This window comes from Prosopis cineraria, unplaced genomic scaffold (assembly GCF_029017545.1).
Source record: "Prosopis cineraria cultivar Desert tree isolate PC_DT_omini unplaced genomic scaffold, ASM2901754v1 PC4, whole genome shotgun sequence".
Lineage (NCBI taxonomy): Eukaryota > Viridiplantae > Streptophyta > Magnoliopsida > Fabales > Fabaceae > Prosopis > Prosopis cineraria.
Window position 1 is genome coordinate 18560573 of NW_026555335.1, and position 24828 is coordinate 18585400.

The following is a 24828-nucleotide window of genomic DNA, read 5'->3' on the forward strand; positions in this document are numbered from 1 at the left end:
CCACAGAACCATAATTGATATCACAAAAAGAGACACAGCATCTTGGTTGTAGTTAATTTGAATTCTTAGTACTTACTGTTCATATTAAATCCTTAGATGATCCCAATTCCACTAGAATGGAGAAATATATTCAGGAATTCAACATTTGTACTTCAGCATTTTTTATTTCCAGAGATTCATTAGTTCAATTAATAGAAAGAGATTCCTGGCAGCAACAAAAAGCATCAATAGTATAACAAAAGCATCTGCATTCTTGTCAGAATATTTACATACCTGTAATCTCCAGGCAAGATAGGTATAACTTTTCTCACAGGCCATGTGATAGAATCTTCAACAGCATCCCGAATTGTCCCCTGCAGTAATTAAACACACCAAATTACTACTAAAAAATTGCATGGGCTGTATCATCTTCATCAATGGCTTGTATGGGCAAGGGTGGAGAAAGAGACAAACAGGGGGAAAAAAGGATTAATAAGGTCTGCCAACTGTTCTTTTAGATGAATGTTGCAATTAGAAGAATTCAAACGCAACAGCACCACCGAAAAAAAAATATCATGAAAAGTTGGGGAAAATATAAAGTGAGGTGAAATTGAAGTAATGGAGCATTAAATACATAAAAACTACAAAATAAAAAAAAATATGAATTTGAAGATTTTTAAATTATGTTACTGCCCCAGATTTTCATATTTAATATATTACAGAGAGAATAGAACTCTCAATGACACGCACACTTGAGAAGAATCTGATTTCCTCCAACCAAAGAAAATGCGGACTAGATTATGAAATTCAAGTGAAGGAGGAAGTCAATACCAAATTATTGCTATTTGATTTGTAAAGAATACTCAAAACCATATTTCTTCGAAGTTTCAACAAATGGTATATTGGACCCCAAGAAAAAAAAAAAAAAAGATGATGTGCAGCATGGTAAGTGCTCAGAATAACAAAAGGAAATAAACATATTAAGATGATATAAAACAAGAATCTCGTTTTATATTTCTCTCAATAACTACATTGAAGAGGATCTCCAAAGGGTTTAAAGACTATTTTATTGATGATATGTTAGCTTTTGAGTTGCTAGTCATTTTTATAAAGCCAAATACAATTAAAAATATTAAATGAAATCTAGATAACTAGATAATGGAATAAATTATCATAAAATCTATATCTAAATAAAATAATGAATAAAATCTAAATAAAATAAAATACTGAATATAAAAATAAATATCTAAATATCCTAAGACCTATCCTAAAATATTCCTAAATCAAAAATTAAATAAAATTAAACTCAATTAATCTTGATTTATATTCTGATGCTTCTTCCTTGAATAAGTCTTTAAAGGCATATTATCTGGGATCTTATCATTGCCTTCCCCTCGAAAACTCAACTTGTCCTCAAGCTGAAAAGAGGGAGACTGAGCTCATAAAAGGTCGTAGTCCTCCCTGCTTGACTCCTCTACAAGTCGCTCTTGCCATTGCACTAATAAGTCTAGCGAGTGATGGCGAGTCTAGCAATGATCTAAGACTTGATAAGGGAACACATATAACTCAAAATCAGCAAATAACGTTAAAAAAGCTAGGACAATGAGTGGAGCCATCCCATATGCAGGTCACAAGAGAGAGACATGAAAAATGGGGTGAATTTGAGCATCCAAAGAAAGTTCTAATTCATAAGCTACCTTCCTGACTTTTCGGAGGATCTTGTAGGGACCAAAGAAGCAAGGTGATAATTTTCAGATTTCCGCTGAGTAAGTAACCATTGGCAAAAGGGCTATGTTCGCAACCAAACAACATCGCCCTCGACATATTCGACCTCTCTCCTATGGTTGTCCGCATGAACCTTCATTCAATCTTGAGCCTTGCACAGATCATGCTTTAGAAACCTGAGTATTGCATCTCTAGTTCCTAATTGGTCCTCTAATTTAGCTATCAGGATTTCTCCTTTCACATAAGGAAGCAGGGGAGGGGGTTCCCTACCATATACCAGCTTGAATGGAGAAGAGTTAGTGGATGTCTAATGTCCTGTATTGTAGGAGTATTCAGCCTAGCAAAGAAACTTGTGCCATAACCCTGATTGTTCATGTGCAAAACAGCAAAGATAGGCTTCAAGGCCTCACTTGACCATCTCTGTTTGACCATCCGTTTGCAAATGATAAGCCATGCTCATCTTTAACTTGGTTTGACTCGATCGAAATAATTCTTGCCAAAAGGAACTCATGAAAATAGGGCCCCTATCAAAGACAATTGAGCGAGGTACCCCATGTAGTCGGATAATTTCTTCACAAAAAACTACCTCAACTTTCCTTACAGTGTATGGGTGCACAAGACCAATAAAGTGGGCATACTTACTTAAACGATCCATTACCACCAATATGACCTCGAAACCCCCCAACTTTGGCAAGCCAGTGATAAAATCAAGTGAGATGTCATCCCAAATTTGAGAGGGTATAGGTAAGGGCTGAAGAAGTCCTACAGGGGCCAAAGTTTGATACTTGTTCTGCTGACAAGTGGCACAATGTCACACATAGACCTTCATATCTTCTTTCATTGAGGGCTAATAAAAAATTTTTGAGAGCTATTTAAATGTTTTGAGAAAACCACAATGCCCACCAATAGCAGACTAGTGAGCTTTTGCTAGTAGCTTTGTTCTCAATTGAGATGTGTAAGGTATGACTATTCAGTTATCATAGAAGAGCTTTTGGTCAACCAGATGAAATCTTGGCCTAGATGATGAATCCATTTGCAAATCAAGAACTACCTCATTGGTGAAGGGATCTGAAACTAACCCAAAGGCAAGATCGTGCAATTCAAGTGCAAAAAGTACTGCCATTTGAAAAAAATCTGCATACTGGGGTCATTTAGATAAGGCATCTGCCCCTTTATTATCCACACCAACCTTGTGGATGATAGTGAAATTAAAGGGTGAGAGCTTAAGGATCAACCACTGTTGAGTATTAGTTGTAATGCATTGTTGTAGTAGATACTGGAGACTAGCATGATCTGTCTTCACAAAGAAATGCCCTCCAAGGAGATAATGACACCATTTTTGTATTACCAGAACTAAGGCTAGAAGTTCTCAATCATATGCAGACTTGTAGGGGTTAGAGACCGAAAACCCTTTATTGAATTAAGCAATGGGATGATTATTTTGCATAAGGATAGCTCCAATCCCTTCTATAGACACATCACATTCAATTGCAAACTCTTCCTTAAAATTAGGTATCAGCAAAACAGGAGCCATCATCAATGCAAGCTTAAAGCAATTAAAGGCCTTGTGAGCTTGTTCCGACCACAAGAAGGCATCCTTCTTTGCCAACTCAGTAAAAGGGTGTGCGATAATCCCAAAATTCTTCACAAGGCATCCATTCTCATACTGCCTCCACCTTTTCAACCTCAACTTCAACCCCTTAGGCAGAGATTTTGTGTTCCAAGAAGGATACTCGTGGTCTCCCAATAAAGCATTTGTTTAAGTTGACACAAAACACATTTTCCTGCAAGGCTTGCAAAATTGTGCGCAAGTGATCCTGGTGCTGTTGAAAAGAGACACTATACACCAGGATGTCATCAAAAAATACCAATACAAGTTTTCATAAGTAAGGTCAAAACAAATCATTCATAGTTGCTTGAAAAGTGACTTGGGCGTTAGTTAAGCCAAATGGCATAACAGTAAATTCATAGTGCCCAGAATGAGTACGAAATGCTGTTTTGTGAATATCTGCAAGCAACAACCAAATTTAGTGGTATCCCAAACGAAGATCAAGTTTGGAAAAATAAACTCCTCTGTGTAATTCATCTAGTAACTCATCAATGTTGGGAATTAGATACTTATCCAGAATTGTTACCCTATTTAATTTTCAGCAATCCACACAAAAGCACCATGAACCAACTTTCTTTGTAACTACTAAGACTGGGCTTGCAAAAGGACTGACACTAGGTCGGATGAACCCCTTTTTTTGGCAATTCTTCAACTTGGGTCTCAATTTTTGCCTTTTGGTAATATGGGTACCTGTATGGTCACAAATTAGGAGGTTTGGCCCTTGGTAGTAAGAGAATGGCATGTGAGTGGTTTCTAAATGGAGGCAAAGTAGTAGGTTCTTCAAAAACCAATAGGAATTCATCAAATAGCAGCTCCGGGTTGAAATATTGAAATTGATCAATGGCAATGGAAGCTTCCATTTGATGCAATGAATTAAATTGAGCACCTCTAATGTTATCAGGGACTTCTTAGAGCTTATACGTCTTGCCATTTACCCAAAAGATCATGAAGAGTTGATTCTAGTTAGCTTACACCGTATTGAAAGATGCTAGCCACTTGATACTGAGGACTAGATCAATCCCTCCAAGAGTAAAGGGGCAACAGTCTTCCTTAATGGTTAGCCCAGTTAGTTGAGCTTCAATATCTTTACATATTCGGCTGCAACGAATAATACTGCTATCCTTAATTTGAACTTTGATAGAGCTGGAAAATTTATCAAGACATATGAGAGGAAATTGAGGCAGAGACAAGGGTCAAAGAGGAGAGATCCAGCAGTTTAAGGTTATTGTAATTAGGGTCCTGATAATAGGGAGTAAGTAATGATGCCTGTAGAGTGACTATAGACTCAGCGTAGACGCTAGAGTTACTCTTAGGTTGCTTTAATATTTTACTTTGTTTTGGGAGGGACTCATTCAGAATGTTTTTAGAGAGAAGATACAAGTGAGGAGAGTCCTGGTCTCTTGAAAAACCAGGGAAGGGCTGTTTCAGCATTGTGTTCTTGCATTCTTAGTACTAATCAGGGAATGAGGTTTTGGCCAAAATCAGTGGAGGTTATTTTTTAACACTAATTCGGTTATTCCGTCATTAATGGCAAAACCTCAGCATTTCCCTCATTAATTGCTTGTCTTATAGTTTTCTGTTGTTGTGCATTTAATTTTAGAGTTGAGTTCTATCAATTGGTATCAAAGCAAAACAATCCTAAGGTACTGGGATTATTTAAAAATGGCAGAACAAGTGGAATATGCCAACCTGGATGTACAAGAATTAAAAGAAACAGTTGGGGTATTGTCCAAAGACATAAGCTCAAGAGCATCAATACGCGAAAATGGCCGGCGTGTCCGTGTCGGATATGTATCTGACACGGACACGCGTTCAGGACGGGGGAACAGCACATCCCTTTTCCCAGTTTCTGGCAGACGCGGGTCGAGAAGGACTAACGCAAGCGGACGCGAAACTCTACGTTTTTCACTTCTTTTTACTCAGTCCCAACTCCAAAAACCCGATGCCCTAGGATTTTTAGCTCTAATCGACGCCCTTCTCGTGTTTTCCACTCTGTCACTCACTGCCTTGTCGACCATCGTCGTTCTTCAACTCTCGCGTTTTCACTTCTCACTCGCACACTGCCTCACCATCTGAGCTCTGCCTCAACGTCTTCGACCTCTTCGTTCTTCAGTCTCAGCTTCAATATTGGTAATTTATTCAATTCTTCATGTATCGGTGCGCTAAGCCTGAGCGTCTCTATCTCTTCTGCTCTTCACTTCTTTAATTATTCAATAGTGCTGCTGCCTGCTGAATATTTTTTTGGTATTATTGCATTGCTGGATAATGAATATTTATTGATCAATTCTTCACTGCTGAACCGAGAGAGGCAAGAGCAACTCATCAGTTTTTCAAGTTTAATATTGAATTACTGATTTAAACTTTTTTTATTTAGATGGATTATTTTGTTGAGTTAAACATTGATTTATTTTAAATTTTTATTCGCTCTCTTCATGTTAAAATTGTAGGATATTGTTTAAAATTAAACCTGTAATGGCTTCTAATTCTAGACCCGATAGTAGTTCAGGAAGTGTGAATTCTCAATCTCAATCTAGTAATGAAAGACAGAAAGAGAGTACTCCTTTATGGGCTTATGTAACTTTGGTTCCTCAAAAAAATGAAGGGAATGGTGGAAATAGAAGTTGGAAGTATAACTATTGTAATAACCAATATAATGGCTCTTATTCTAGAGTTAAATTTCATTTGTTGAGGATCTCTAGAAAGGGTATCGCTATATGCTCGAAAGTTGATGATAGTTGTTTAGGTGAAATGCGAAAAGCTCAAGAGGAGGCTAAGAATAGAACAAAACCAAGACATGTGCCATTGCCAACTCCAACTGAGAGCTTGTCTCCTTTATGTCAAAGGGGTTCTACCCCTATTCAAAGTGAACAAAATCGGGGAAAAAGGAGGGCAACAAATACAATAAAAAGAGCTTTCCAACAAGGAGCTAGAGATAATTTAACTGCTAAAATTGCTAGAATGTTCTATTCGGCTGACTTGTCTTTCAATTTGGCACGTAACCCATATTTTATTAGTGCATTTCAATATGCTACCAACAATGTAATTCTTGGTTTTAAACCAATTGGTTATAATGCATTAAGATCTACTTTGTTGCAAAAAGAAAGGGCCAATGTTGAAAGGCAACTTGAATCAATCAAAGGGACTTGGAATCATAAAGAGGTAAGTATAGTTACCGATGGTTGGACAGATGTACAAAGAAGGCCATTAATTAATTTTATGGCTGTAAGTGATGGAAGCCCCATGTTTTTGAAAGCAATTGATGCAACCAGTGAGTATAAAGACAGATTTTACATGGCTGACTTGATAAAGAAAGTGGTTGAAGAAGTGGAGCCTCATAAAGTTGTTCAAGTAATCACTGATAATGCACCTGATTGTAAATTTGCTGATAAGATGGTGGAAGATGAATATCCTCACATCTTTTGGACACCATGTGTGGTGCATACACTTAATATTGCCTTGAAGAATATATGTGCAGCAAAAAATATAAAGGCAAATGAAATTGTTTATGAAGAATGTTGTTAGATCACTGAGGTGAGGGATGATGCAGTCTTCATCCGAACATTTATCATGAATCATTCTATGAGATTGGCCATGTTTAATGAATTTGTGCCATTAAAGCTGCTTGCAACAGCCGAAACAAGATTTGCATCAACAATTGTGATGTTGAAGAGATTTAAACTTATCAAAACTTCTCTTCGTACACTAGTTATTAGTGAAGAATGAAATGCTTATAGAGATACTGATGTTGGAAAGGCTGCTACTGTGAAGGACATAATTCTTAATGATCTTTAGTGGGAGAAGGTTGATTATATTTTCTCTTTCACTAAACCAATTTATGATATGTTGAGATTTGCTGACACAAATAGACCCACACTTCATTTGATTTATGAGATGTGGCATTCAATGATAGAGCAAATCAAGGAATCAATTTATAAGCATGAGAGAAAATCATTTTTTTGAGTACTCTTCATTTTATGAAGTTGTTTATAACATCATCATTGATCGATGGACAAAGAGTGCCACTCCACTCCATTGTCTTGCCTACTCACTGAATCCTAGGTGTGTTATTCTCATTTTTTTTATCATGAAATTCTTTTCTTTATCATTTTTACATCACAACTCCAACTTCGCCTATATTTATAGCCGGTCCCAAGCTCGGGTAAAGGAGGAGGATTGTGTTAGGCCATCAACAGCCAATGTAAAACTTTGTTGAATCTATCATGAACATGGACAATAGACGTTATAATGTTAATGCTAGGTCGTTGCCCGTAAGTAACGCGCTGCATGGCTCGAGTACAGTGATAAGTGAGTTAGAGCCGCTGCATCGGCGCCCGGATGTAGTGTTAAATGAGCAAGGCTACCGCATCATTCTAGACGCACACGGCTAAAGAAGTTAGTCCATGAGAGCAAAATTAGATTTGGTACTTGGAATGTTGGGACATTGAATTGTAAATCTGTAGAGGTTGTAGGGGTTATGATTCAAAAAAAATCAATATCCTTTGCTTGCAAGAAACAAAATGGCGTGGAGAAGAAGCTAAAGATATTCAAGGCTTTAAACTTTGGTATACAGGAAAAGTAAGTGCACGCAATGGAGTAGGCATCATTATAGATAAAGAGTGGAAGAAGAACGTTGTAAAAGTTAGCAAAATTGGAGACAGAATTATTTCCTTAAAAATGATAATTGGACGTGAGTCTGTTAATATTGTTAGCGCTTATGCGCCGCAAGTCGGGACAGAAACCAGTCGTAAGGAATTATTTTGGGAGGATCTGGAGGGGTTGATTCGACACATACCACAGAGTGAAAAGATTTTTATTGGAGAAGACTTTAATGGGCATGTCGGGAGGGAAGCTGGTCAGTATGCGAAGGTGCATGGTGGTTTTGGTTTTGGAGAGCTAAACAATGAAAGACAAACGCTTCTTGATTTCTCATTGGCGTATGATTTTAAGATTGTCAACACTTGTTTCAAGAAAAGAGATGAGCATCTCATCACTTACAAAAGTGGAGCCTCAAGGTCACAGATTGATTTTCTTTTGGTTAGGAGCACAGATAGAAGACTTTGTAAAAATTGCAAGGTGATCCCTGGAGATGCTGTAACGACACAACATAGGGTCCTAGTCCTTGATGTGTGTATTATGAGTAAAATCCAAAAACGTCGACAAGTAGTAGCACCAAGGATTAGGTGGTGGCAATTAAAAGGTGAGAAACAAGATATTTTCAAGCGAAATCTTTTGGATAAAGGAATTTGAGAATCTCAGGGAAGTGCTAACATCATGTGAGAGGATATAGCTAAAAAGATACAGGAGGTTACAAAAGTAGTTTTGAGAGAATCAAAAAGTTCTAATCCGAGAGATAAGGAGTCTTGGTGGTGGAATAATAATGTACAGGACAAAATCAAGTATAAGAAGAACTGTTTTAAAGCTATACATTTGTGTAACGATGAGGATAATTGAGAAAGGTACCGTATGGCTAAGAAGGAAACTAAGAGAGCTGGGGTGAAGCTCGTTCTAAAGCTTTTGAAGAATTTTATAAGAGCCTTGAGACGAAGGAAGGAGAGCAAAATATTTATAAGATTGCCAAGAGCAGGGAAAGAAAATTAAGAGATCTAGAAAAGGTAAGGTGTATTAAGGATGAAGAGGGAAGAACTTTAGTTACAGATGATGAAATTAAAAATAGATGGGAGACTTACTTTTCTAAACTTTTCAATGATGGAGAGGGTTCATCTAGTAACTTGGAGGATTCAGTAACTGGTGAAGGAGAACAAAATTTGTCATTCTATCGAATAATACGTGATAAGGAGGTAAAGGAAGCTCTTAAGAAAATGGCAAATGGTAGAGCCAACGGACCTGATTGTATATCTATCGAAGCGTGGAAATGTTTAGGTGAAGAAGGGGTAAGATGGTTAACTAAGTTATTTAATGTGATTTTACGGTTCAAGAAAATGCCTGATAAGTGGAGGAGGAGTACATTAATTCCTATTTATAAAAATCAAGGAAATATTCAGAATTGTACTAACTATAGAGGGATTAAACTCATGAGCCACACAATGAAATTGTGGGAGAAAGTAATTGAGCGCAGGTTGAGATTGGAGACAAGTATTTCTGAAAATCAGTTTGGTTTTATGCCAGGTAGATCAACTACAGAGGCGATTTATCTACTAAAGGGATTAATGAAAAAGTATCTTTGTAAAGATAAAGATCTACACATGGTTTTTATTGATTTGGAAAAAGCTTATGACCGTATACCAAGAGAAGTGCTTTGGAAAGCGTTAGAAAAAAAGGGAGTACGGATTGCTTATATTAAAGCCATACAAGATATGTATGAGGGGGTAAAAACTAGTATAAGAATGCCTCGTGGTCAAACAAAGGATTTTCTTATAAAGATTGGACTACATCAGGGATCATCTCTGAGTCCTTACTTGTTCAATTTGATTTTAAATATTTTGACGGAACATATTCAAGGGGAAATTCCAAAATGTATGCTCTTCGCGGATGATATAATTCTTATAACAAGACAAGAGAAGAGGTTAATTGCAAATTTGAGTTATGGAGGAGGACATTGGAGTCGAAAGGTTTTCATCTGAGTAGAAGTAAGACGGAATATTTATATTGTAAATTTGGTAAAGAACTATTCGACAATAATTTGGAAGTGAAATTGGGAGATCAAATTATACCTCAAGTGGAAAATTTTAAATATTTGGGAGCCATTATTCAAAATGATGGCAAAATCAGTGGAGATATTTCACATAGAATTCAAGCTGGGTGGTTTAATTGGAGAAAAGCTAAAGGAGTTATTTGCGACCGTAAGGTGCCTAATAAACTTAAAGGAAAGATTTATTGCACTGCTATCAGACCAGCAATGTTATATAGTAGTAAATGCTGGGCTCTAACGAGACAGCAAGAGCATAAAGTTGGAGTAGCAGAGATGAGAATGTTACGATGAATGTGCAGACATACACGTTAAGATAAAATTCGAAATGAGCACGTATGCGAAAAAGTGAGGGTGGCACCTATTGAGGAAAAAATGATAAAAAATCGGTTGAGATGGTTTGGGCATGTACAAAGAAGACCAAGGGAGGCACCAGTGAAAAGAGTTGAACATATAACTTTGAGTCTGATTAAAAGAGGTAGAGTAAGGCCTAAGAGAACACTCTTGGAAGTTGTTGAACGCGATCTCTTAATTAATAATATTCCTAAAAGCTTGATAAATGATAGAGCACAATGGCGTCTTGCAATCCATGTAGCCGACTAGTGGGATAAAGGCTTGATGTTGTTGTTGTTGTTGTTGTTTTACATCACAACTCCAATTAATGTTATTATATTATTGTAGGTATTATACAACACAATGGCTTGAAGGTGCACCAAAGAGAGTCTCTCCACATAGAGATGCTAAAATATCAATTGAGAAGAAAAAGTGCATTAGAAGGATGTTTCCAGATGAAGAAGAGAGGAAATTGGTTATGAATGAATTTTCAAAGTTTTCTAGATGTTCAGATGAGTTCTCTTTTGTTGATTTCATACAAGATAGAAGGATATTAGAGCCTAAGGTTTAGTAGAGCAATCATGGTGCTGATGCTCCTAAACTTCAAGGGACTGCATTGAAACTTCTCAATCAACCATACTCATCATCTTGTTGTGAAAAAAATTGAAGCACTTACTCTTTTGTTCATTCATTAAAGAGAAACAAGATGCTTCCAAAAAGAGCAGAGAACTTAATTTTTGTTCATTCAAATCTTCATCTTCTTTCAAAAAAGAGTGAGAAGTATTCCACTAGAGAAAGTAGATTGTGGGATATTAGTAGAGATTGTTGGGAAATAGATGATGCTGAAAATCTTGAAGTTGCAAATTCATCTCTAGATAAGCCAATTTTGGAGAGAGAACTTATAGGAGAGAGTGGTGGTGTGAATGAAGATGGGGAAGATTAGAATTACTTTAAGTTGATAATTATCTTTTGCCACTTGATAGTGTTTAAGTGCTTAACTATTTATTGTATTATATTTTGTGGTGGCATTAGACATCTTAAAATTGTATTTTTAGACATCCAAATATTTAATATTTATTTATATAGTCGTACCCGTATCCTAAAATTTTGAAAAATAGCCATGTCCGCGTATCGTATCGTATCATACCCGACACTCGCACCCATATCGATGCTTCTTAGGACATAAGCAGCCTTCGAGAGATGATTCAGAGGATAAAGGCACAGATGCAGAAAAATACAGCAGAATCTCGTGTGCATGAAGAGGGAGTTTCGGGGGGAATGGTAGAGATGAAAAGGAAGTTGGGAGATTTAGAAAGCTAGAACTACCTGTCTTTGCAGGAGAAGACCCACTTGGTTGGCTCTTCCACGTTGAAAGGTATTTTCATATTAACTCAGTAAATGAGGAGAAGTTGCACGCTACGGTAGTTTGTCTTGAAGGAAAAGCTTTGAATTGGTACCACTGGCTAGAGACGAGGACTCCTTCATGCAATTGGTCTGATTTCAAAAAGGAATTGCTGCGTCGTTTCCACGCTACTCAACAAGGAAGTAAATATGAGTTGTTATTTACGGCCAAACAAGGAGGCTCTGTGTTAGAGTGGCGAGAAGCATCCGAAGAATGTTTAATAGGTGCTTTTCGTTCTGGGTTGAAAGCTGAAATCAAGGCAGAGATGAAGCTACCTATTGCTCTAACCTTACGTGAAGTAATGGAAGCAGCTCTATGTGTCGATGAAAGGAATCAATTGCTGGGGGAAGAAAAAGGCCTTAGGGTTTCAAGAGCCCAACGATTTCAGAATGGGCCTAGCCCTATTCTGGCCCAATCTTTCATCCCTCATGTGTCACAAGTGCCCGAGACAGTGAGAGGCTCTTCTCTAGCTTTCTTCATGACAAACCCAAAGCCCAGTGACTCAAAGAAGACAAAATGGTGGAAGAACGAAACTAAAGCTTATGACACAAAAATGGGGAGCACTTCGACTGGGATGAGCTCGGCACGAAGAGGAGGAAACTCTCAAACTTTCAGACGCTGAGATTGCCCGAAGGAGGGAATTGGGGCTTTGTTTCAAATGTGCTAAGAAGTTCGATCCCAACCATATCTGTAAAAATAAACACCTATAAGTGACGCTACTGGAAACGAACGCTGAGGACACCACTGAAGGACTCGAGAATGGTGTTGAGGGTGTAAAGGAATGTGCTGAGACTGACACAGAAGCAACGCACATGGAATTATCCTTAAACTCCATTTTTGGGTTTGGGAATAATCACACGATGAAGGTAAAAGGCCAACTCGAAGGAGCAAATATTGTAATATTGATTGATAGTGGTGCAACCCACAATTTCATAGCGGAGAATCTGGTGACCAAATTCAAAGTGGTGACTGATGAGATCTCTGAGTATACCATCACTGTGGGAGATGGATATATACTTAGAAGGAAACAACAATGCAAGGATGTTAAGCTTAAGGTATAGGGACTTGATGTAATACAAACCTTCTACCCATTTCCTCTTAAGGGTGTTGATGCAATTCTAGGAGTTGAATGGTTACAATCATTGGGAGATGTGAAGGTTAATTGGGGAAGATTAACCATGAAGATCAGGAAAGGGGTTAATAAGGTGTATTTACAAGGGGACCCATCATTATCTAGAACTCAGGCCTCTCTGAAGTCATTAATGCGATCCTTGAGGAAGCAGGGGGGAGGGTTCCTTATTGAATATAGCAGTTTCGAACAAACTCAAGAAGAAAGTCACATTTGCCCACCTGAAGTTCAAAATCTGCTTAAAAAATTTCCCACAATTTGCCAAGTTTCTAGGGAATTGCCACCAGCTCGTGCCCAAGACCATGCTGTAGTGATCAAGCCAGGGGAGCAACGTCCAAATTTACGACCCCATAGAAACCCACACTTGCAAAAGAATGAGATTGAAGGCATGATAAGAGATATGCTCAAGGCTGGAATTATTTAGCATAGTAACCGTCCTTATTCCAGCCCTGTGTTGTTGGTTAAAAAGAAAGATGGAAGCTGGAGGTTTTGTATAGATCACAGAGCATTGAATGAAATTATAGTTCCTGACAAGTTCCCTATCCCAGCTATCGATGAATTGTTGGATGAATTGAAAGGATCCACTATGTTTTCAAAGCTGGATCTGAAGCCGAGGTATCATCAAATTTGAGTCGAAGCTGGAGATGAGCATAAAACAGCTTTTCGAACCCATGAGGGACACTGAGTTTAAAGTCATGCCTTTTGGGCTTACCAACGCCCCCTCCACCTTTCAATCACTGATGAATGAGGTGTTTCGTGAGCATTTACGCAAATTTGTTTTTTTTTTATGACATCCTTGCGTACAGCAGTGATCTATCTACTCACTTGGGACACTTAGAAACTGTGTTAAATATTTTAAGAAAAAATCAGCTGGTGGTCAACTAGAAGAAATACAGTTTCATCCAACCAAGAGTTGAATATCTTGGTCATATTATCTCAGAAGAAGGCGTCCAAGCTGATCCCTTGAAGGTAGAAAGCATGGTGAAATGGCCACAACCCAAGAATGTGAAATCACTAAGGGATTTCTTAGGGCTGACCGGTTATTATCAAAGATTCATTAGAAACTATGGAAAAATAGCCAGCTTGCTCACTGATTTGCTCAAGAAGGATGCTTTCAAATGGACAACGGAAGCAACTACCACTTTTGAAAAACTCAAGATAGCCATGACTACCTTACCAGTGCTTACAATGCCTGATTTTTCAATCCCATTTGACCTGGAAACAGATGCATCTGGAACAAGGGTTGGTGCTGTATTGATGCAAAGAGGCAAACCCCTTGCTTATTATAGCCAAAAACTCTCAAGTAAAGCTCAACAATGCTCCGTTTATGAGAGAGAACTGATGGCAATTATTATGGCAGTCAAGAAATGGAGGCACTACTTATGGCGGCAGAAATTCAACATACGAACAGATCAGAAAGCCTTGAAGTACTTGCTAGAGCAGCGAGTATTGGAAGAGAATCAACAGAAATGGGTATCTAAACTTATGGGATTCAAATTTGAAATAACTTACAAACCAGGGAAGGAAATTAGAGCAGCTGATGCTCTCTCTAGACAGGAAGAATCCTTGGAAATGATGGGTTTTCAATGTGGCAATGTAATGATATGGAAGAATGGGAGGAAGTGCAAGCTGACCCCAAATTGAGCAAGATTATGCAACAGCTGATCACTAATCCAGCAGAAGCATAAGGGTACAGCCTGATAAAAGGGTGTTTACACTACAAAGGAAAATTAGTGCTGTCAAAAAATTCTGTACGTATACCATTGCTACTAAAGGAATATCATGACTCACCGGTGGGAGGACATTCAGGGTATTTACGTACTTATAAATGGCTGACCGATGTTGTTTATTGGGAAGGAATGAAGAAGGACACCCAACAATATGTTGCAAGGTGTGATATTTGTCAAAAGAATAAATACCAAGCTCTCACTCCCGCTGGACTCTTGCAACCATTACCCATTCCACAAAGAATATGGGAAGATATTAGTATGGATTTTATCACCAGGCTACCAAAATCCAAGAGGTATGACACTAGACTTGTGGTGGTGGATAGGTTTACCAAGTATGCTCATTTCCTACCATTATCTCACCCTTTTTCTGCTAAAGTTGTTGATGAAGTGTTTGTGAGTGAGATTGTGAAACTACACAGTTTTCCTAAAACCATAGTTTCTGATAGAGACAGGGTGTTTGTAAGCCAATTTTGGCACGAATTATTTAAGCAAGCCGGCACCCAACTTTGCCTCAGTTCAGCCTATCATCCTGAGTCAGACGGCCAAACAAAGGCGCTAAATAGAGGATTGGAGACTTATTTAAGATGTTTTGTGAATGAGAAGCCAAGTCAATGGATTCATTGGTTATCATGGGCAGAAATTGTTACAATACTTCTTATCACAGTGCAGCAGGAATGACTCCTTTTAAAGCACTCTATGGTAGGGACACTCCCACATTCCTCAAGCTCCATGAAGAATCCTCTGCAATAGAGGAAGTTAATGAGTAGATTCAGATGCGAAATCAGGTTGTTACAACCTTAAAAGATAACCTCACAGTGGCGCAGAAAAAGATGAGGTAGCAAGCAAACAAGCACCGCCGAGACCTACAGTTGGAACTTAATGATATGGTTTATGTTAAAATTACACCCTATCGATTGAAAAGTCTAGCTCACAGAGTCAATGAAAAATTGAGTCCTCGTTTCTATGGACCATTTCAAGGTTATTGGGAAGGTGGGACAAGTTGCATGCCGGCTGGAACTTCCTCCAACAGCTAGAATTCACCCTGTTTTTCATGTTTCTCAACTTAAAAAATCTTTGCAATCTGCTGCTGTTAACCCCACTATTCCACCAGCACTTTCTGATGAGTTCGAACTCCAAGTGCAACCTCAAGAAGTTCGCAAAGTCAAAACTCTTATGAATGAATAGCGAGAGATCCTTGTGAAGTGGAAGGATTTACCCGAATTTGAGAACTCTTGGGAATTGGTTAACACCATCTCAATGCAATTTCCAAATTTTCCCCTTGAGGACAAGGTGAAGCTTTTAAGGGCGGGTAATGATAGAGCTGGAAAATTTATCAAAACATATGAGAGGAAATTGAGGCAGAGACAAGGGTCAGAGAGAAAAGATCCAGCAGTTTAAGGTTATTATACTTAGGGTCCTGATAATAGGGAGTAAGTAATGATGCCTGTAGAGTGGCTATAGACTCAGCGTAGAAGCTAGAGTTACTTTTGGGTTGCTTTAATATTTTACTTTGTTTTGGGAGGGACTCATTCAGAATGTTTTAGAGAGAAGATACAAGTGAGGAGAGTCTTGGTCTCTCGAAAAACCAGCGAGGGGCTGTTTCAGCATTGTGTTCTTGCATTCTTAGTACTGATCAGGGAATAAGGTTTTGGCCAGAATTAGTGGAGGTTATTTTGTAACACTGATTTGGTTATTCCGTCATTAATAGCAAAATCTCAGCATTTTCCGTCATTAATTGCTTGTCTTATAGTTTTCTGTTGTTGTGCATTTAATTTTAGAGTTGGGTTCTATCAAACTCCAAAGGTAGAAATAAAATTACTAAGCAGGAAGAGATCTTGTACCAAGGAGTCTGAAATAAAATTATGAGTGGATCCACTATCCACTAATAATAATACTTCGCAATTGCCTAACTTTCCCTTAAGCTTCATCACAGAACCAGTGTTACTTCCCAGGATTGCATTTAAAGAGATTTCGGCTCCTTCAAAATTATTTTCTTCAACTCCAGTATCCTCAAGGGGGGCATCAATTCTTCGCCTTCTTCAATGATTTCCATAAGCGAGAAGGAGCTTCTGTAGTGATGCCTAGGCCTGAACGTATCCCCACAACGAAAACACAAGCCTATCTCTCTTCTCATCTATTGTTCAACATCACTAGACGAGTTTCTGGGCAACGTAGAAGTTGTGGGTCTAAGCACAGAGGAAGACAACGCTGCTGGTTTGTGCATACTCGTTGAAGAGGATGTCACAAAATACTTCTCATCTCATGCGAGAGGGGTCGATGTACGGCTAAACCTGTTTTGGGTCTAGAAAAAATTTGGCTCGAGTCTTTCATGGATGCATCTTGCCTTCAAACTCTAGGGCAAGACTCATTGCTTGATAAACTGATTTTGGTTTGTGGATACACATGTTGGCTCACAACTCTTCACACAATCCATTCAGAAATACCCAAGCAAGCAGTGTTCAGGACAGTGTTTAACACGGGTTAGACCATTTGGCAAACTCCTGGCAATAATCATGCATTGAGCCCTCTTGTTTGATACTATACAGGTACTCATCGAGATTTAAGTATTCTGGGGGTCTGAAATTTTCTCGTAAAACTGTAACAAGTTCATCCCAGTAGTGCAGCATTCTCTCATGCTTGATCCAGGCGAATAGATCAAGGGCATCTCCTTCTAGAGCCATCAACGCTACATCCACCTTGTCTTCCTTAGCTATGTCATAATATTTAAAATATCTTTCTGCTTTTAAAAACCACCCTCATGATACCAAATTGGTAAGTGCTCAAAATAACAAAAGGAAATAAATCTATTAAAATGATATAAAACAAAAATCTCGTTTTATATTTCTCTCAATAGCCACGCTTAGAGGATCTTCAAAGGGTTTAAAGACTATTCATTAATGACATGCTAGCTTTTGAGTTGCAAGTCATATTTATAAAGCCAAATACGATCAAAAATATTAAATGAAATCTAGATAACTAGATAGTGGAATAAATTATCCTAAAATCCATATCTAAATAAAATAAAATACTGAATAAAAAATAAATATCTAAATATCTTGAGACCTATCCTAAAATATTCCTAAATCAAAAATTAAATAAAACTAAATTTATCTTAATTTATCTTCTGATGCTTCCTTCTTGAATAAGCCTTTAAATGCATATTATCTGGGATCTTATCACAACTTTTGCTTGAGCTGACTTAACTAATCATTCTCTAAACCAACAGTTCTAAGAGCCATACTTTTTTCTTAATGAACATCATATCACATGAAGGAATGGTCCAATTTGGAATACAGCAAAACTCTAAGTGTCATGTCATCACATTGATATTGAAAAGAAACTGCAAGAATAATCACATGCTTTATCATGATGTTCATTACATATTCTTAAATAGTGAGATATTATAAGAAGACATAGTAAATCAACCATACAAGGAAGCTGCTGCACAAGGATAATCACTAACAAACAATAGTAGCTGTTCAAACCTCAATTGCTTCATATAATCCAGGGATTGTTGATATGTCACCGCCAACAACTTTTAGGGTAAAATCCAAATTTTTCTGCAAGTGAATTTGTTTTTAAATGATTAAATATTGCAGAAGCATGTGAATGCTCTTGATGCTTTGATGGAAAAATGAGATAGGAATAAGGATGTAATTCTAGCGTGCACCAAACAATGTCAAAATAGGACACTGAGTACCCCTTGTGTTGGTGAATTTGTGCACTATGATAGAGAGAGAGTGAAAGGAAATATACAGACTTCTGTCTTGCAAATGGAAAAATTGAACTCAACCTCTAGCTGCAGTGGGATTTAAATCTACTTAGGAAGGATTCAACAATGCAGCTAAGGATTAGATATCTATCAGTCCTTGGCAGATTCATATTCACACCTAAGAGTAGGCATGAATGCCAAAGTATAAATTATAAGAAAGGGTGCTTTGTTTCAAATAACATAGAAAATTAATAAAATTCTCGAGGACCATATGATGTTCATTGTTCAAAAAATTTAAGGATTAGCATAAGTGATAATCTATAATCCATGTAACCCCACTAAATTTATCGTCTCTTGGGTTCAATCTGGGGTGGCTACTGACTCTACTAAAGCATTTGTTAGCTGCTTTGTATTGTTTTTGGTACCATTTGGATATTACCCAGGTGTTGTTCAGAATCATTTTGGTATTGTTTGTTTAAGCACTCTTTTGGCTTTGAATTGTGAGTTTGTGTTGCTAATGCTATTTTGTGACCATACATGGAAGTTTGTATCGTGAATAACTGAATGCGTTCTTTTGATTAATCAGGTATGGCAAAACTAGAGGTGGAACTAGAGGTGGAGGCATGACATGTGAAAGGTGTAAAAGAGACTTGGGTTACCTATAGTGTGATTTATGGCACCAAAATAAATCATCCATTTAGATGCAGATACGACACACTTAGTGGAGTTACCTGATACCACAATAGTACCAACAGAAGTAGTGAATCTGCTTGCAGGCAAGGTTATTGAATACAAGTAGGTGTCTGCTATGAAGATTAATTCTGATGGAACTACAGCTCATCTTGAAGTTTAGCTGGTCACTAAGAGTTATGCTCAGACTTATTTCGTTGATTACTAACAATTTCTCTATAGTAGCAACATTTGCCTTTGTTCAGCTCGTTATCTCCATGGCCACTACTTATGATTAGCCCTTATACCAATTAAATATCACGAACACATTCCCACCTGGTGATCATTTACATGGAGCAACCACCAAGGTTTGTTTCTTAAGGAAGTGCGGGAAAGCTTTTCACCTTCATAAATCTGAGTTGGAAAAAGCCCACGAACTTGGCTTGGCAGATTCAATGATGCAACTCTCAAGTTTCAGATGAATGAAACTAAGTGTGATTATTCAGTGTTCTAAAGCTAGCATTATCCTACTTGTGTACATCAGTAATATTGTAATTATTGAGAATGATGACAATTTGGGCATTTCATCACTCAACCTGTGTTCATTCTCAGCTCCAAACAAGGAACAAGAAAGGTATACTTCTAACTTAAAAAAAAAAGAAATGTTCTCCATTCAAGTCCACCAGCAGGACTCTATTAGAACTTATAGTCAACAACAACAATAACAACAACAACAAGCCTTTATCCCACTAGGTGGGGTCGGCTTTAGAACTTATAGTCAAGTAATTGATAATTGATAATGAATTTACAAATGTTACAAATAGTTTGATTTTAAAAATGAGGGTGAAACAGAGAAAAGTGCAAGCCAAGCTCAGCTAAAAAAATAAAAATAAGAAATGCCAATGTCAGTTAGATCTGAAATCCTAATACACTTGTAGATGCACTAAAACAAGTAGGAATGATCACATTAGAAAGAGATAAGATACCTTCTGCCTTAAAGAGAAACAAACAGCTCCAAAGCCAGGAAATTCATCAACTAGTGGCTTAAAAATCAATCTGAAAATGCCTGTAAATCCAATATTCTTCACCTGAACAGGGGAGGGTACAAGACAGCAAAATCAACTATAGTCATTATAGGAATAAAGCTAACCAACAGAATGTTAGTTATGCACAAACAGTCAATGCCAGCATTCAGAAAGAGTTCGATATCAGTCAGTTCCATCATTATTTAAGCAATTGAACAATTATAGAAAAGGTAAAAGATATGAAACCCCTGATTTGGTAATCTACTATGCACTAGCAAAAGAGATAACAAGAGTCAAAAATTTGTAACTCTTGCTGTCCAGAAGTAGGCAGCATAATCATTAAAGATTCAGCAAAGAGAGAACACAATAATGCTGAATTTTCAGTCAAAGCCGAACACTGATCACATTGTGAAGCCAGTAGACAAAAATTCTACACTTTCAGACAATGTCTACAAAATGCAAAATAGTGATCGCACCATTAAGCTGCATTATATTTTCTACTTCCCAAACTCTCGTCCTATAGAAAATCAGATCTTAACTGATTTTTCCCCTATTGCAACCAACTTCTTATTGAACTAAAATCAGATTTAAAGAAAGAATGCTCAATTTGATTGTTACTTTCAATATTAAGAATAGAGCCCACAAAACAATGCATATTAAGATTTTGATTCAGCCCAACACAAGAAAAATGAATAGTTCAACATCCACATAATTTATCAATTTTGTAATCATGAATGGATTTGAATGGTCTGGTTTAAATTATTATGAACCAAACTTGAGAGGTTCAAGACTTAAAATAGTTAGATTTAGTTATATAAAAAAATAAAAAAAGGACAATTCTTGGCACTTTTACATGGAAATTCGGACATGAAGGAGACTAATGACTTAACCCTAATCAACAGCAAAAGCAACTAGACCATTTGAAGGAAATCAAATAGCTACTACTAAAACAAGGTTCAGACATTAAGTAAGTTGTATACCTGCACTGGAAGTGAAACACCAACTAGAGTCTTAATATCAAGTATAATACTTGGATTCCCATCCCACTGCATTTCCATTTCCATTGTAACACCACTCCCTCCATCCTCAATTATAGAGAACCCTAGAGATCAACGTCAACAAATGAAATGTGTCAATAAAATGTAAAACACTATCCGGCAAAAGCTTAAGGACGGATTCCTTAACAGGGAAAATTAGGAACACAGTAACGTGACAAGAGAAAATACATGAACCTTATCATATTTTTATTAAGCAGGCATGGACGAACAACCTAATATACAAACTTTCTAGTTTTCAGTTTTATATCTTACAAGTTGAACGAGCAACTCCACGAGTGAATAACCAGAAGAGAAATAAATGGCAAGCAGAATAAGATGATTTAGACAGATTCCATCAAATGTCAAGAAAACACCCAAAATGAATCTAATCCCTATTTGATCGTTCTATTAAACTACTCAACCCCATCAGTAATTAATTGACAGATATTTTAGATCATATAATAAAGCTTTTTTAACCCAACGTAAGAATCAAAAGGCAAGGAAATGAAAGCAAACACGAATTATGACTGTTAGCATACATGTCTCTCTAGGTATTCTTTAAATTAAAAGGAAAGGGAGATGACAAGGATCACAAGTGGAATTACAGGAAGAATCAACAACAACAAGCCTTTATCCCACTAGGCGGGGTCAGCTACATGAATTGCAAGACACCATTGTGCTCTACCAATTACAGAAAGAATCAATTGATTAAAATCCAAATTCATTTAATTCAATCAATGAACTCAACTGACCTGTAAACTGGGGTGCTACAGTACCAAGAGTGAGCTTGGAAAATTTCAGCGACGCCAAAATAATGGGTCTATATTGTTCAAGAACGGGTTCCACCGATGTCTTTATTAGCTCAGAGGCAGCCTGAAATTTCGATGTTAGGAAATTCTAATCATTTTCACGAAAAATAAGACTAAACTCTTGATTATTTGAACCCATCAAAGTTACCTCGTTAACATAGGGCCAGATCTTTGTAAGATGATTGTTAAGCCAAGTTACCTGAAGAAAAGAAAATCGGAACGTCAATCCAGTGAAAACCATCAAAAAATAATGCATTAAAATTAAAAAAAGGGGAAGGAGCAGAAGAAGTGCAAAACAGTGAACAAGGAGTATTGAAGAGAGCTGAGCTCAACTTCTGCCTCTGAGAGAAGACGACCCAAGAAGGGTAGTACTGAGGAGGTAAGATCTTTCTGGAATCTTCCACCGTCATCCTCGCAAAAGTGGCAACCGTCGCTGCCAGCTCAGACCGGCGCAGGGACCGCACATTCTCGCACTTGACGAACCCTACAATCACGGCAAGTCCCACAACTATTCCGAGCAAGAGGCCGAAAAAGAAAGCCATTTTCCCTTTGCCGGTAGAAGCAGAGGCTGTGACTGTGAATGTGAAATGTGAGCGACGTGAAAGCTTGAAGGAAAGTGTGATGGAGATTTGACGGGATTCGGATAAATGTAAGTGTCGAAGTGAAGCTACAAATTTCACTACTTTCAGAGGATCACAAGGCTTCAACTGGTAGATAGGAAGTTGACTAAGCGGTAATGAATGCGTTATGCTCAACAAAATTATACTTTACCAGCTTTTTCAAATGCCGGAATTCCGCGAGGCGCTCGGACTTCTTTATTATTATTATTATTATTATTATTATTAGTATTAGCATTATTGTTTTTAATTTTAATTTTGCCGACATGATCAGAACGTTGACATTTTCGGGCAACTTCATGATAATTGATAGGCATGGATATTCTTTGACCATCATTCCTGTGGTCTTGTGTGCGGGGGCAAAGTATAGTGGGTCAGTGGCGGAGCCAAGGCAATTGTGGGAGGCCAATTTTATTGTGTATTCAGATCAAGTCAGTTGAACTTTTGCCATTAATTAAAAAATTTATAACATAATTGATAAAATTTTTAAGATAATAAATCATATATAAACGTAAAAAATCAAAAGAAAAAATATCATCTTTATGATTATCAATATATTAGCATTGAAAATTTGAATAATAAAATTTTGCCAAAAATTCAAAAAAAAAAGTTTTGCAAAGAATATATAAAAAGGAAAAACTTCATTATAAAAAAGGAAAAACTTCATTATAATAAAGGAAAAACTTAAGGCCAGTTTGGAACTATTTTTTGTTTTATTACTTTGAGAACTGATATTTATAAAATATGTTTTGAGAACAAACAAAATAATAAAAATAGTTGTTTTTCTCATTTTTTTTATTTTTCAGAACAGATAATCCTAGAATACCTAAAAGACATTTCCGTTTTTCTATTCTTTAAACTAATATTTATTTTTTTTATTTTTTAAAATATTTTTTGAAAACACATTACCAAACAGAATTTTTATTTTTTTAGTCTAGAGAAAAAAATTGTTCCCAAAATAAATTGCCCTACAAGTCTTTATATACTTAATATGGTTGTTTTAAATTAAATAAAGACATGTGCATTCTTTATAAATTTATGTATTTGATAACAAAACTCTTGTTATTAATATTTTAACATATTTAATTCAATTATTTTGATTTAATTAGATAAAAATATATTGAGTATATGAGGCTAAATATCTAAGTATTGTCCTATAAAAAATTCATAATTATAATTTAGAAAAATAGTTGAAGATAAAAATTAAATAATAGTAATGATGTAGTGGTAGTAGTGGTGGTGGTTAGTAGTGGTAGTAGTGGTAGTGGTGGTGGTGGTGGTGGTGGTAGTGGTGGTAGTCGTAGTAGTGGTAGTAGTCGTAGTAGTAGTCGTAGTAGTCGTAGTAATGGTAGTAGTAGTAATATCTAAGTATTGTCCTATAAAAAATTCATAATTTTATAATTTAGAAAAATAGTTGAAGATAAAAATTAAATAATATTAGTGTAGTAGTGGTAGTAGTGGTGGTGGTAGTAGTGGTAGTAGTGGTAGTGGTGGTGGTGGTGGTGGGGAGGGGTGGTGGTCGGAGTAGTTGGTAGTAGTGGTAGGCGTAGTCGTAGTGGTCGTGGTAGTGGTAGTAGTAGTAGTAGTGGTGGTAGTAGTAGTGGTAGTGGGTAGTGGTGGTGGTGTGGTGGTGGTGGTGGGTAGTGGTGGTAGTAGTGGTAGTAGTCGTGGTAGTTAGTAGTCGTACGTCGTAGTAGTCGTTCGTGTAGTAGTCGTAGTGGTGGTAGGAGTAGTAGTGGTGGTAGTAGTAGTGGTCGTAGTGGTGGGTGGTGGTGGGAGTAGTAGTAGTCGTCGTAGTCGTGGTCGTAGTAGTCGTGGTGTAGTAGTGGTGGTGGTCGGTGGGGTGGTCGTGGTGGTGGGGTGTAGTGGTAGTCTGGTAGTAGTGGTGGTAATGGTGGTGGTGGGTAGTAGGTTGGTGGTTTAGTAGTGGTGGTAGGGAGTAGTAGTGGTAATAGTCAATACTAATAATAATAATAATATATTCCATATTTTTATTGCTATTACCTATAGGCCCTTTATGGTATGCAAGCCTGAATTTGAAAGGATTGGGATTAGCACTAAGACTGAAATTGAGATTGGAATTGAAAGTGGGATTAGAGCTTTAAAATTATGTTTGATACAGAGTAATAATTGTAAAGAATACTTTCCTTCATTTTATTTCATAATTGGTAGTAGTGGTAGTAGTGGTGGTAATGTGGTGGTGGTAGTTAGTGGTTGGTAGTAGTAGTGGTGGGAGTAGTAGGAGTAGTAGTAAGGTAATAATAATAATAATAATAATATATTCATAGTTTTATTTGCTATTACCTATAGGCCCTTTATGGTATGCAAGCCTAATTTGAAAGGATTGGGATTAGCACTAAGACTGAAATTGAGATTGGAATTGAAAGTGGGATTAGAGCTTTAAAA

The 24828-nt window shown here is 37.1% G+C and overlaps 1 protein-coding gene across 3 annotated transcripts in view; it reads right to left on the bottom strand.

Moving 5' to 3' along the window:
* LOC129309358 (synaptotagmin-5-like) overlaps positions 1–22552 on the bottom strand; it is a 36281-nt gene extending 13729 nt beyond the window's left edge. For all 3 annotated transcript variants that reach the window (XR_008592905.1, XR_008592904.1, XM_054950923.1), the window contains exons 1-7: positions 22138–22552; positions 21954–22004; positions 21749–21869; positions 20940–21061; positions 19921–20022; positions 18039–18113; positions 274–353 (exon numbers count right to left, since the gene is read on the bottom strand). Coding sequence is in view for 1 of the 3 variants with exons in the window: in XM_054950923.1 (XP_054806898.1) it covers positions 274–353; positions 18039–18113; positions 19921–20022; positions 20940–21061; positions 21749–21869; positions 21954–22004; positions 22138–22347 (761 nt within the window). In the remaining 2 variants the exon portion in view is untranslated. The remainder of the gene's footprint in view (positions 1–273; positions 354–18038; positions 18114–19920; positions 20023–20939; positions 21062–21748; positions 21870–21953; positions 22005–22137) is intronic.
* Positions 22553–24828: the final 2276 nt, after the last annotated feature.